At 42.1% G+C, this 13,967-nt stretch overlaps 1 protein-coding gene across 1 annotated transcript in view; it reads right to left on the bottom strand.

The window, feature by feature from the left end:
- The window catches only part of LOC138815312 (inactive tyrosine-protein kinase transmembrane receptor ROR1-like), a 153,046-nt gene that overhangs the window by 35,393 nt on the left and 103,686 nt on the right, over positions 1–13,967 (bottom strand). Inside the window, exons 5-7 of the mRNA XM_070004652.1 lie at positions 8,531–8,658; positions 6,206–6,523; positions 4,498–4,743 (exon numbers count right to left, since the gene is read on the bottom strand). Of these exons, the coding sequence (XP_069860753.1) occupies positions 4,498–4,743; positions 6,206–6,523; positions 8,531–8,658 (692 nt within the window). The remainder of the gene's footprint in view (positions 1–4,497; positions 4,744–6,205; positions 6,524–8,530; positions 8,659–13,967) is intronic.

Below are 13,967 nucleotides of genomic sequence, written 5' to 3'. Positions count from 1 at the left end.
TACCACTTGAGCTACAGTGACACTTCCTAAAGCTAGATCTTTATATATATCACCCTACACCAGAATCAACTCCAAATGGATCAAAGACCTCGAAGTCAAAGCAGACACCCTGAAAGCATTACAGGAAGGGATAGGAGAAACTCTAGGGCTCCTTGGGTCAGGCCAAATTTTTTTTTAATAAAGACCAAGAAACAACAAATCAAAATGGAATTGCATGAAACTGCAGAGCTTCTGCATGGCAAAGGACATAGCTAGCAAGATAAATAGAAAGCCCACGGATTGGGAGAAGATCTGCACTAGCCATACAACAGACAGGGTCTGATATCTTAAATATCCTTAGAACTCAAAAAATTAAATCCTCCAACAAATCCTCAAAGAAACAAATGCGCGATAAGTAAGTGGGCTAAAGACTTAAAGAGAAACTTCTCTGAAGAGGAAATAAGAATGGCCAATAGACACATGAAGAAGTGCTTAACTCCTTTAGCCATAAAAGAAATGCAAATCAAAACAACATTGAGATTCTACCTCACCCCAGTTAGAATGGCTATAATCAAGAAATGTAATAACACAGATGGTGGAGGGGATGTGGCCAAAAGGGAACCCTACTGCATTGTTGGTGGGAGTGTAAATTTGTTCAACCACGTAGGAAAGCAGTATGGAGGTTCCTCAAAAGACTCCACATAGAGCATCCCTATGACCCAGCAATTCCACTTTGGGGCATTTACCCGAATGACCACAGACAAGACCATACTAAAGCTACCAGCACAACTATGTTTATTGCAGCATTATTTACCATAGCTAAGATATGGAACCAACCCAGATGCCCCTCAGTAGATGAATGGATCAATAAAATATGGTATATATATAAATTTTATGCCTCCATTGGAAGGAATGACACCACCCCATTTGTTAGGAAATGGAAAGACTTGGAAAAAAATTATATTAAGTGAAGTAAGCCAGGCCCAAAGAAACATAGGTCCCTTGGTTTCCCTTATTTGCAATAACTAGTATATGTCTAACACAAACAGAAAAGGTCAAAAGGAAGTGGTGCTGTAGCTCAAGTGGTAGAGCACTAGCCTTGAGCTGAAGAGCTGAGGGACAGCGCCCAGGCCCAGAGTTCAAGGCCTACAACCGCCAAAAAAAAAAAAAAAAATTCTTGGCAGCATTTGTTGCCTTCAGCACATTGACAACTTTACACCACAGAAAAGGTAAAAAACTATGTACATATGTCCATATAACCTGATGCTAAGCAAAATGAACCCCAAGATAGAGACACAAGTGGTTTTATCTTTCTTGCTGTTGTTTTTAATGTATTTATAATGCACTATGTGGTTTTTTTGTTTCTTTTGTATGTTCTTCCCCCATGGTATAACCCCTGTTTTCACTGGTATTTGATGCTGGTGTCCTGCATCTTGTATATACATTTTTCTAATCTGGGAAGGGGAAGGGAAATGACAAAATGCTGAAATAAGGATACAGGTTGACCCATCGTAACCATGAGATGTACAAGATACTATCTTGAAAACAAACTTTACAACTAGTGGGGGGGAGGGAGGGAAGAGTTGGGGAATTGGGGAAGGAAGGGATGGTAGGGAAAAACAAAAGAGGGGGTAACAATGCTTGATAGGAAATGTACTCATTACTTTACTCATATAACTGTAACTCCCTTGTACAGTGTCTTTACAATAATTAATATATATGTATAATTACAGAAAAAACTAAAAATAAATAAATCACAGTTTGAAAGGTAAGTTATGGGTTTGGGTCCTGGGTTGGCTTCTTACCAACCATGTAACCTTGGACTAGTTACTTAACCTCTCTATGTTGCACTTTTCACTCTTAGGTATAATATAACCCTGTTCATGGGGCATAAAATCATGCACTAATGCATAATATTCTCAGCATCATTTGTGACCTACTATAAGTAAACAATAAATGATAATTACTGCTTAAAATTATTGTTATTTTATAGTCTATAATTGTGTAGTGTAGGAAAGAGTCATTCATCCCTGGCATTATAGATACTTTGGGTGGGGTAATCCCTTTCTGCATGTTCTAAATATTTAACGGCGTTTCACATATCTAATGGCATTTTCCAATATTTCTGTGTCATATTGCCAGTGTTAGCCTGGAGGGGAACAGTGCTGCTAGTTGGGAAGCAATGGTACTGAGGAAAAAACTGTGGTCCTCATGGTGGAGGCCTTAAACTACATGATGATGGGAAGTGGGTCCCAGCATTGCTCAGGGCTTTGGTATTCTTCACTGGTAAAATAGCACGGCAGATTCCTACTTCTCACAGTTTGAGCGGCAACAAAAGGAGAAGAATGAAACCAAACACCTGTAGAAGTTATAAAAGCAGAATTCCACTATGGCAGTTTTGTCAGAGGTGAGCTGTTGAGGAGTGACTCTGAGAAGCTGAGGGTGCCTGAGAGCAGACACTATCTTCTCACACTTTCCCACGGGGGGAGGTGGTGGAGGGCGGGCACTGGCCTCTCAGCAGCTTCTTGTAGATCACATGTCAAGAATTCCCTGTTCCTTTAGTGATGAACTATTTTCTTTCTAAATGAAATGAAAATGTTCTTTTTAAAAATAATCTTCAGGGGCTGGAAGATGGCTCAGTGGTAGAGCACTTGCCTTGCATGCCTGAGGCCCTGGGTTCGATTCCTTAGCACCACATAAGCAAAAAGAAAAAAGCCGGAAGTGGCACTGTGGCTCAAGTGGTAGAGCGCTAGCCTTGAGCTGAAGAGCTGAGGGACAGCGCCCAGGCCCAGAGTTCTGGCCCTATGACCAGACCCCCCCCCAAATAATAATAATCTTCAGTGGTAAACACTGCCCTGTCATCTCTAAATTTAACTTACATCTAAATATATTGCTCAAATGACTGGAATTAACTGGTCCTTGAAATTTTAACTGTGTTCTCGGCAGATTAGTATGGAGGAAGGAATATTCTGAGCATTTCTAATACTATTGAACTGATTCATCCAATAATAATAATAATAATGAATAACATACTGAGTAATACTATGATAGATTTCTTCATTAGCAAAGGAACTGCGTATGTGTGTGTGTGTGTACACGTGCATGCGTGTGTGCTCAGGCATGTGTGTATATATTTGAACTCCTGGCTTCACTGTATAGCTTGACTCTGTTTTGATTACAAATAGCTTCTGCTATTTATAATCCATGCCTTTATTTCTGGCTTTTTTCCCCCCTGGTAACTGGAAATAAAAAAAAGATCACAGATTTGTCTGCTTTTGAGCCTTTCTTCTCAGATCTCAGCCTCCTGAATAGCTAAGATTATAGGAGAGAGCCACCAGTACCTGTCAGAGACATATTTTTGATATCATATTATATAAGGGAAGCTAGCATGGTGAAATCTAGAGGTTGAGGCTATGGCAATTCTTATATTTTTCTTGCATTCATTTTAGAATCTGTCAATGAGAGCTATGTTCGCTAAACTCATGACCCTTTGATCAGAGCTGTATGCTGAGAGATGGGGGCTCGAGGTCTACCCCCATGGTGGATGGCTCTGTCACTTACATATCTAAGTCTTTTAGCCCTATGCTTCCATAGAGCTAATGTGTTTATCTGAACACATTAGCTCTGAAACTAGCTCAAAACATGGTTTTAAGTTCTGAATGGAGATGAATATGGTAAGCACCAATCACCTCATTGTGAAATGGAAGATTGATATCTGTCCACCTATCTGTCTGTCTGTGTCTACCTACACATAGGTGTTTTGTAGATGTACATAGTCTGTTTCTATCCAGTCTGAAAACGTTTCATGGCTTTTTCTCCCCATCCATCAGTTTACTAAGAATGCTTCAGAAAGGCCACTGAAGTGAAAATTAACACCTTTTATATATAATGCCTAAGTTTTTCTTAAACTAATTATAATAGAGCTTCACTCATTTATCAGATTATCAAGTCTTCCAATGTGTAGGGAAATTCCCCACTTCTGCAGGGCATTAGCTGAAAACTAAGGGTCAGAAGTCACCCAAAGGGCAGTGTTGTTGGCCCAGGGGAGGGAACAATGCATTTATTCTTTGGTTCAGTTCCCACAGAACTTCTTTCCTTATGTATTTCTTCATCTCAGCAAAAGGTAATCTAAGTTCCCAATCTGAAGTCATTCTTTTATATCCCATATTAGATTCACCAGTAACCCGTTAGCTCCAGTTTCAAAATATAACCTGAATCTGTCCATTGGCTCGAGCTTCTACTCCTCCTCCTCCCATTAAATCCTCACATCTTCCCCTTTGATGATCACAGTAGCTTCCAATGGTCTGCTATGACATCCTTCCTAGAGTCTAATCTCAACCCTGGTGCCAAAGTCATCCTTTAAAAAAATCCTTTGGCTACTCTAGAAACGGTTAGAGATCAAGCAAATACCACCAATCAAATTCCACCTTCTCTTTAGGATTCTCCAAAGTGAATGCAGTAGGATAGAGATACTTTGCAATGTGACTGGGTCCCTTAGAGGCAATGACTTCTACTCACCACATTCGGGGATGTCACACAGGTCAGACTTAAAGTTTTCATCCAAGGTAAAGCACCAGGGAGCTTCCTTCTGATTCCCTGGGTTGCGGCAGTAGGAGTGGCCTCCATTCAGCTCTGGGAAGCGCAGGGCAGTGAAGGTGTGCATGTGAGGGTACTGGGAATTCCATGGTTGGCACTGGCGCCCCGATTTCGTCACACTGACGGTTCCCCGGTAGTCTACACCTGTGCTGTTATAACACTTGTGATCTGAAGAACAAAAGAAAAACTCAGACTGCCAGAAAGAAACAGAGGTGATGTTGGTGCTGGAAGCTAGCAGTTCCTGGAGGAGAGGAAAGGCCTTTCACCTTGAGGCCAAGCTAGCCTGCTGGTCGGATTCCCTGCTTGCTGGGCCAGGACACATGGCTTGCCTTGCCGTTACATTCCTGGGAGGATTTAAAGCTTAGTCTTCAGGAATGAAAGCAGTCTTCTACAAGGACTTTTAATATTGAGCACAGAAGAAATCGGAACTGGGACTGGGGCAGGACCTAGGGGCCCAGGAGTAATTTCCTTGTGAATGGTTCAAAGAAGGTTCAAACCAAACTCTTCCTTCCATTCTGACTGATAGCTTGGACATGAATCATGGGATAAAGAATCTAGTGGGTAATTCACAGAGAATGTTTTTTAGGGGCAGTGCTTTCTGGGCTTCTAGTAGGAGTTAAGAGCACTTTGTGATGATGGGCTGGACACTTGGGAGAAGAAGGTCTTCTGAAGTAGCCCTTGCAAGTAAACACAGGAATCATGGTCACAGTAATAGTAATGTTATCAAATGGCTACTAGGCACTGAGCAGAGTTCTGAGCATTTCAGGTGCATTCATTCGTTTCACTAATAAAATAGTATTAACCACCAACAAGGAAACTAAAAGGTTATTTGTGAAAAATAATGCGCAGAGGGTCTGTTTTTGGTTCGACAGGGCTGAAAGGGTAAAAGATGTAGGCAAGGCTTCATATATGTGTGAACTGTACAACAGTATATATGCCATAAATTCTTGCCCCTGTTGCATTACTTGATTACTATTAGGCTCTTGAACTTCTGTCATCTTGAAATGAAGCTCCATACCCATTCAACCGTTACCCATATACTCCCTAGCACCTACCCCTGTCAGTCACAATGGGTTTGTCTGTTCTGGAAATTTTACCTACATGGAATTATGCAGAGGTGTTTGGCTTCTTCCATGTACTATAATATGTTTAGGTTTCATCTGAGCTGTAGCATGTATCTGCCTTTCCTTCCTTTGAAATGGGCTAATATTATTTCATTTTGTGGATATACCATGATTTTCATCCACTTATGGATGGATGGACATTTGGTGTGTTTCCTATTTTATTCCCCGTTTGTTGGCTATTGTAAATAGTGGATTGTGAACAATCTTATATGAGTTTTTGCTTGAGTGTGTGTTACATACTCAGGAATGGAGTTGCTAGGCAACATGATAATTCTGTGTTGCAGTTACTGAGAAGCCATGGTCTATATTTTTAAATAGTTACACTAGGTACAGGGAACCTTTCCCCACCCATCACCAATCTTCACTGTGGCCCATTGGAAGGCAGACTGACTTCCCATGGAAACTGCACCGATGTGAAGAATGACCACACATCAACGTCCAGTCTTCCCTGTGCCAAGGGGTTGCAGGCCCCAAGGGCAGTACAGAAGTTCAGGGCTACCACTTACTTTTATTTATAGGATCTGCCATGGGAATTCCAATCCGGATACAGTTCGCAGCTTCTGGGCTCTCTGGCTGAGGAAGATCCTCACAGTTTGGTAGTTTTAACCTCATCAAAATCATAGGATTGGATCTTGCAAAAATGTACTCTGTTTGACACAGGACATTCTCCAGGATCTCACATTCATCCCGACACAAGTCGCGGGGCTTGGGGATGGATGAGGTCTCGTCACAGTAGGGGAAGGCGTAGTGGCACAGGGAAGGAATGGCAAACTGGGAACACTTATCAGATAAGTGACTGGAGGTGCCAATCATGGTGAAGGCAGCTGCAAAGCAAACACAGTCATTAACTCCCGGAGGCCAGGGTTTATCTGCTCAGTTATCTAGTCAACAGAGATCAGATCTAAACACACTCGGGAAGGAATCTGCTGGCCTGATTCAGGCACAGCCAAGTGAAGGAGATTCAGTTCAGATGTCTCAGCAGCTTTACTTTCACTGGATTGAGAAAAAAAAAACAAACAAAAAACATTTTGACTACGAAGTTAAAAAAACAGTATTAAATTACATATGTGCCATTTCCTAATAAAAAAGAATTAATTAGGTTAAAGGACAATATATTTTTCTTTTCTTTCTTTCTTTTTTTAAACTACCACACAATAGAACTTCGTGTTTCATCTGGTCCTTTTTATTAGTTTGGTGAGGTTTCTGAGACATTGAGACAGCCCAGGGCAGAACTTGCGTTTAGGCAGTGGCTGAGACCCAGCACATTTAATTCTGTCTCTTGCTGGATGGCTTTGGGTAACTTGCTTGATTTCTTTGTGGCCTGAATACTTTCTGCATCATCTTCTGACAATGAGGCAGCCCAGTTGGAAGTTCTCAGAGACCACAATTCAATTGTCCCAGGATATATCATGAAATATGAATGGCCCTTCAGCTTATGAGCCTCTTATCCAATGAGGGTATCTGTACACAGAGCATGGGCATCCCAAAGCAGCGTGGGAGGTTGGCCCCAGTTTCCCAAAGTATGTTCCTTAGGATATTAATCCTGTAGAATATTCACAGCACTTGAGAAACTAAGATTACCCAGCCAATCAGGCTTGAAAAACACTAGCTAAATGGATAAAAAAAAATTAAACTAAAAATAAAGACTGTAGTACTTTCCAGTAAGCTGGTGCGGAATGACCAGACTAAAGAGAGGATTATTATAATTGGGTTAGCAAATTTTGTTTTATCAGAACACCATTTAATTATGTGCACTCTTAGTAAAAAGCACATTAAAATGTTCTTAGCTTGAGACATGACTTCAACAGCTCCTCGCCACCAGTCCTGTGTGGAACCTTAAATTTCAGTCTTATTATTCTTGAAAGACTAAGGGCTTCAGCTAATGGCAATGGACATCTTTCCTAGCTGCTTTTTTTGGTGAAATGGTTGCCGCCCCTCAGTTCCTTCAAATTCCACAGAGGACATAGGTTCTGGATCTTTTGCTGTCTTGGGTTCCTTAAGTTATCAGATAAACTATAAGGAGCTACATTTAAATTTCAGGATAAGAAAAACACACTCATTGCTTCTGTTAGATGTAACAGGGTCTCCTGTATTTGTAGTTGCTGAATCTGGACACTGCATTCGAATCCCATGAAGGCCGCTTTAATGCAGGTGGCAAACGGCACGATAAACATATTTCTTTACGAAAAGGGCCCAAGATATCCTATATTTCCCTTACTTATGCATGCTAGATGGTGTTACACTAGGAGATTTTCTCAAAAAGAAATCCACTTTCAAATAAAGAAAACAAATGGTAAAATAACACAAGGCACAACAGGAAGAGACATAGGATCAGCAGTGTCATCACTCAGGTCCCAAGTAAAGATGGGATTTTCTTGCCGAGTAAACTATTTCCCCGAAGACATGGTAACTATGAGGACAGGGATGAGAGTCCTGCCTTCTGGACTTGAAAATCATTTCAGTCCATATCAAGCGGCTTTCACACAGTACGCTCCAGGGGGGCAGAAACAAACCTGTCCTATTTACCAACCATTGCATCCCCAGTACACAGAAGTTCCTGGCACATCAAAAAGCACTCCAAAATATTTATTGAGTGTTTGAATGAATATGAGATTTCTCAAAGCTTCCCTTTTCTCTCAGAGCAACCTTCAATGACTTATTTTAATGTTCATTCCAGAGCACAAAGATTACATCTCATGCGTTTTCGCTGTCCTGATCTCCAACTTCATGCTTAGCCTAATCCTTTGTCAAGAGAGATGCAGCTCAGTAAAAGTTTGTGTGAGAATAAGTCATTCGGGGGGAAATACATAATTCTCATCGGTGTCACCCACCTGTGATCTGATTTTCTATTTCCCCTTGCATGTGCAAAGACTCCATATAAACAGTACGGTTGCCAATAAATCGAGCACATGCAATCCCTCGGTATGGCTGACAGAATCCATCTTCTTCATACTCATCTCTAAAAGCAAAGCAGAGCAAAGCAGAGCTGTTAGCAGAGGCATCAGATTCCACTATGAGCAGTACCCCAAACTCTCACTAGGAGGCGCAGTTGGGTACCCTATATTAAAGAATATAGCTTTTTTTGCTCGTTTCCCAAAACATCACTTAAAACATCTGTTGGTTACATTGGTCAAGTTTCCTACACCCCCGGAAAGTCATCCTGAAGCACAAAATCATCCTGAAATATGGGGGAGAAAACGCTTTTATTTTCGCAGCTGGTGGTGGGCTGGAAGATGATGTAGCTGTAAGAGTAAAGAGGAAATGAGTTGGAAATCTGGGCACATGTTGTACAGTTTTTGTTTTTTAAGCACAGATTATTTCTGCTTCATTTACTACAAAAGCATGGGTCCATTAGCCCCAGGATTTACTCAGATTGACATGACAATTAACAGGGGCGGGAGCACAAGGTAAGAAGCCAGTTACCACTGGGAAGAGCCAGAGGGCAGCTGGATCATGCAGCCCCTCCCCCATTAGTTACCAACTACCACCTCTCCCCTGTGGAAAGATGGCCAGGGAAAACCACAGGTGAGAGTTTAGATGAGTCACTAAACCCAAGGACATCTAGAAACACTGAGGAACTATAACCTTGCCTTCTTGGCCTCCTGAAAGTTTTAAAAACAGCCTCCTTAAAATTCTGCTGCTTCAAATGACAATAATAAGTAACAGGAAAGTGGATTTGAACTTGGAGACAGAGGGAATCAAGGACATGCTTAGTGACTGAATAGCCAGGGCTGGAAACTGTAGAGTTCAGGATCCAGGTTGTTGAGATTCAACAGGAGGGAAAGAAGCTATGCCCATTCCCTTAACCTCCCAGGGGATGCTGGGATACTGTGACTTCACTTAGGAGCCATTGATCGGCACAAGATGTGGAGTCCAGAACACTGTGCAGGGCAGGCCCCCAGGGCAGGCCATCACGGTGCCAGTGCTGCTCACCCCACGTAAGGGGGTGCTTTCTTCTCAGTGAAAGGTGAAAATGCTGGGCGCCAGTGGCTCATGCCTGTAATCCTAGCTACTCAGGAGGCTGAGACCTGAGGATTGCGGTTCAAAGCCAACCCCGGGCAGGAAAGTCCATTAGACTCTTATCTCCAATAAACTACTTAGAAAAAGCTGGAAGTGGCAGAGTGGCTCAAGTGGTAGAATGCTAACACCCTGAGTTCAAGCCCCAAGACTGGTAAAAAACAAAAAAGCACATGAGGAGAAGCTGGGCACCATTAGGTCACACCTGTAATCCTAGATACTCAGGAGGCTGAGAGCTGATCATTTTTGCTCAAAGCAGTGCAAGCAGGCAGGAAAGTCTGCGAGACTCTTATCTCCAATTAACCACCAAAAATCCACAAGTGAAGCTGTGACTCAAGTGGTAGAGTGCTAGCCTTGAGCCAAAAAACCTCAGAGACATCCCCCACTGCCCCTCAAAGTCTGGAGAACAAAATTCCCTTCTTGTGTTTATATACTCAGGTAATCTGTCAACTCGTGAGCCATTGATGCCTCCGCACACGCACACGCATGCGCACATGTGTGGGCGTGTTGGTACTAGGATTTGAACTCAAGGCCTGGTGTTCTAACTGGGCTTTTCTTTGCTCCGACATAGTGCTATGCCAGGTATCCTTCAGGTTTTTATTGTTGTTGTTGTTTAATTGAAAGTAAGAGTGTATTTGTCTGCCTGGATTAGCTTTGACGTGAGAACTTTAGGTCTTGCCTTTCTGAATTGCTAGGCTTACAGAGGTGTGTGTTTTACCTAAAAAACTGAGGTAGTAATTGGCTAGCATGCTTACAAGTAGAAACAATGAGGATTCTATCATATACTATTTAAAACCTATTTACTTATTTATGAGTGTTTGGGATAAGACCCAGGGCCTCCTACATGCTAGGCAAGTTCACTGCCATTGTGTTACACCCCCTCGCCCTATTTATTTAGTGCTGCTACTGGGGCTCAAATTTAGGGCCTGAGTTCTCTGCCTTAGCTTTTTTGCTGGCACTCTACTGCCTGAGCCATAGTTCCACATCTGGCTCATAGACTTACTTGCTCAGGTTGGCTTCAAACCACAATCCTCAGATCTTAGCCCCCAGAATGGCTAGGATTATAGGTGCGAGCCACCAGTACCTAGACCCTATTTATTTAATTTTAAAACATGATCTCAACCATGTTTACCACAGTGGCCTCCAACTCAGAAGCCTCCAGCCTCAGCCTCTTGAGTGGCTAGATCACAATCAGATGTCATCATGCCTGACTGCTATGAAAACTGTTTTTCATGGCAGAGATAGCATATGATTGTTTCCAAAGAATTTGATCCAAGAATGCAATTATTGAAAAGCTAGTTACGAAGGTCTTACTCTGTAACATAGACTGTGGTTGAGCTCTGGTGTTGTACTTCCCCACTGGGATTGCAGTGTAGGAATGTCAGTGTATAGTGTCTAGAAAGTCCAGGAAGGCAGCAAACCAAAATGAAAAATATCTTATGGGGCGCTAGTTTTCTGTAGCTTTCAACTCTGCCCTTTCTGGACAGGCATATAAAGGTGGAGATGGAAAAAGGATCTTCAAGCTTAGCCTTGAAAATAGCCTCTATTGCAAAGCTCTTTTTCTTTCTTTTTCTTTCAGTTCACATCTAAATGAATATATCATATACCTGACATAAAGACATTGAAATTTCAACGTTGCCCAATCCTGCAAGCACTCCATATGTTTACTTTCATAAATCCTACAGCAATGTGGAATTCTTTTTGGCTTAAATTTTACTTGGGTTGTAAAATTAACCCAACTTTTATTGGGTAACTAATACCATAAACCTATAGGGAAAAAGAAGGTTCTCAATGACCTAGCCTTGGATGCTTGGAAACCTAAATTGGGAGCGTTGACTCAACTCCCACACCACCCGCTGCTACTCTGGACGGCGCTTTTCTATCCCTCGGCATTACAAGAGCCCTGATGTTTAACGTGTCATTATGAGAACACTTCTTCCTCCCCAACATTAAACTCGCAAGACCTCAATTTATATCTCTTGGGAGGACAAAACCCTGGAATTACCCCCAGATATAAATCCCTAATCTACTGGGAGTTCCCATATTTTATGTGTGAGGCTTAGGTTAAACTTCTTACCACCTTTCCAGTTCAAGACTCTTAAAAAAGAAGACCAAATAATTTTTTTTTTCTTCAGAATAAAATGGAATGCAGTTCCTTGGCTGCCCATTTCTTATGAAAGGCTTAGGAGCTGCAGGTGTATTGAATTTTTGATGATGTCTAAAATTCTTGCTATTCTGACCAGTCTCTTAGGGACAGATATATTTAAAAGCCTCAAACTGAAAAACAAACAAGTATGTAATGTCATCTGCTCAGGAGTAGTTCTCAGCCCTGGCTGCTTGTAAGTAAGTATCTCTTTGGGAAGCCTTCAAAAATTCCAGGGCTTGGGTCTTACCTGGACCTGTTGACTCCTACTGGGGGAGGGGGGGTAAGGGGTGCAGTGGGGAGGGGGCAGACCCAAGTATTCATTCATGAAAAAGTTATATAAGTTAAATATGGGTTGAGAACCACAACATTGAAACAAATAATAAGTACCTTTGTTCTGTGCTAGGTGCTGTGTTCGGTCCTTCCTCCCTCTGTCTATGCTGGGTGCCATGTTGGATTTGTTTTGCCTCCCTCCTCACACCTTCCTCCCCTCCCCTCCTCTTCCTTTCCTTTCTTTGTACTGAGGATTGAACTCAGCACCTTATGCTTGTTAGACAAGTGCTCTACACTTACGTCATGCCCTTTCTTTTGCTTTAGTTTATTTGTGCAATAAGAGTTTGTGCATTTGTCTTACTAGCCTCAAACCATGATCCACCTTCAAAGTAGCTAGGATTACAGGTGTCTACCACTGTGCCTAGCTTTCGGTACTTTCTTAAAGCATCTCCTCATGAGGTATTTTTCTCATCTTTAGCTTACAAAGGTAAATGCCCCAGTTCAGAGAAATTAAGTAACTTGCTCAAATTAACAAAAAAAAAAATCCCCATCAAAACCAAAACAATAACAACAAAACCCAGTGAGTAAACTGAAAATGCAAACTCAGACACTACACTATGCAGTTAGATCAGTAATGATGTTCTGTTCCTCAACACTGCTGTTAATTAGCCTAATCGGAAACAAGAGACTTTGTAAGAAGCCTCTACTCTGTTGAGTTTCATAGATTTATAAAACAGCATCGAATAATTTAATTCTGACAGCAGTCTTACAAAGAAGGTGATGGTGCTGAGCTCTGGTGGCTCACACTTATAATCCTAGCTACTCAGAAGGCAGAGATTTGAGGATTATGGTTCAAAGCCAGTCTAGGAAGAAAAATCCATGAGATTCAAATCTCCAGTTAACCATTGAAAACTTGGAAATCGAGGTGTGGTTCAAGAGGTAGAACATCAGCCTTGAGTAAAAAAAAAAAAAAAAAAAAAAAAAAAAACCTAAAGGATTGGGTCCAGGCCTTGAGTTCAAGTCCTGGGACCAAAAAGAAAAAAAAAGAAAAGTAAATGAGAAAGAAGGTGGTAGTGTAACGATGAGAAAACTGAGGGTCGGGAACCATGAAGAACTGTCCAAAGTCACAGAACAAACAGACGGCTAGATGTGTCCTAGAATGGCTGTTTCCCCTCCTGTAGCTCGCCTCCACATGGTTTGGAGAAGGAAGTTTCTTTGAAGTACACTCAGTGTCCAGAGGGTTTCTTTTAAAGGTAAAGTCACAGTCACCTTTCTTTCCATGCCTTTTCCTGCTTGTGCAGGTGGGAGGAGAGCAAATGCCCGTACGGGCTCCCGGAGTCAATCAGCTTTGTGCTTTTTTCCAGTTCACACTTCTTTCATCATGGATGTCTTCCTGCCTTGCTGCATGCTTCATAAATTGAAAACATGAAACAGCAAGGCTGCAAAAGTACAAGGACTCTTGCACCGAGCGTGCTTGAGGCTGCATCCTATGGCAAAGAAACCCCAGCCATTCATCACAGCAGCTGGCACCAGCCTGCGCCAGCCACCTCATCGTGATGTCAAGGTGCAGGGTGCTTTGTGATCGGCAAGCCTGTTTCTCATAAACTTCTCGTAATTAAGTTACCACGTGGCCAGCCTCTACAACCTTCCCGATTCTCTGTGGTGGGATTGGGAAAACCAGATACAGTTTTGCCCACCAGCTCTACAGCCTCTGTTTCCCCTAGGTGAGAAGCTGAAGAAGGAGGCTGGAACTGGCCTGAAAGATGGTAGACCAGAACCATGTGGCCCTAGGAAGATTCCCTGTAGGAAGTTTTGGAGAGTGAGGGAAGAGAGGG

Source organism: Dipodomys merriami, unplaced genomic scaffold, assembly GCF_024711535.1.
Source record: "Dipodomys merriami isolate MVZ:Mamm:240054 unplaced genomic scaffold, mDipMer1.0.p SCAF_637, whole genome shotgun sequence".
Lineage (NCBI taxonomy): Eukaryota > Metazoa > Chordata > Mammalia > Rodentia > Heteromyidae > Dipodomys > Dipodomys merriami.
Note: the sequence above shows the minus strand (reverse complement) of the source record. Positions and strands in the feature narration are given on the sequence as shown.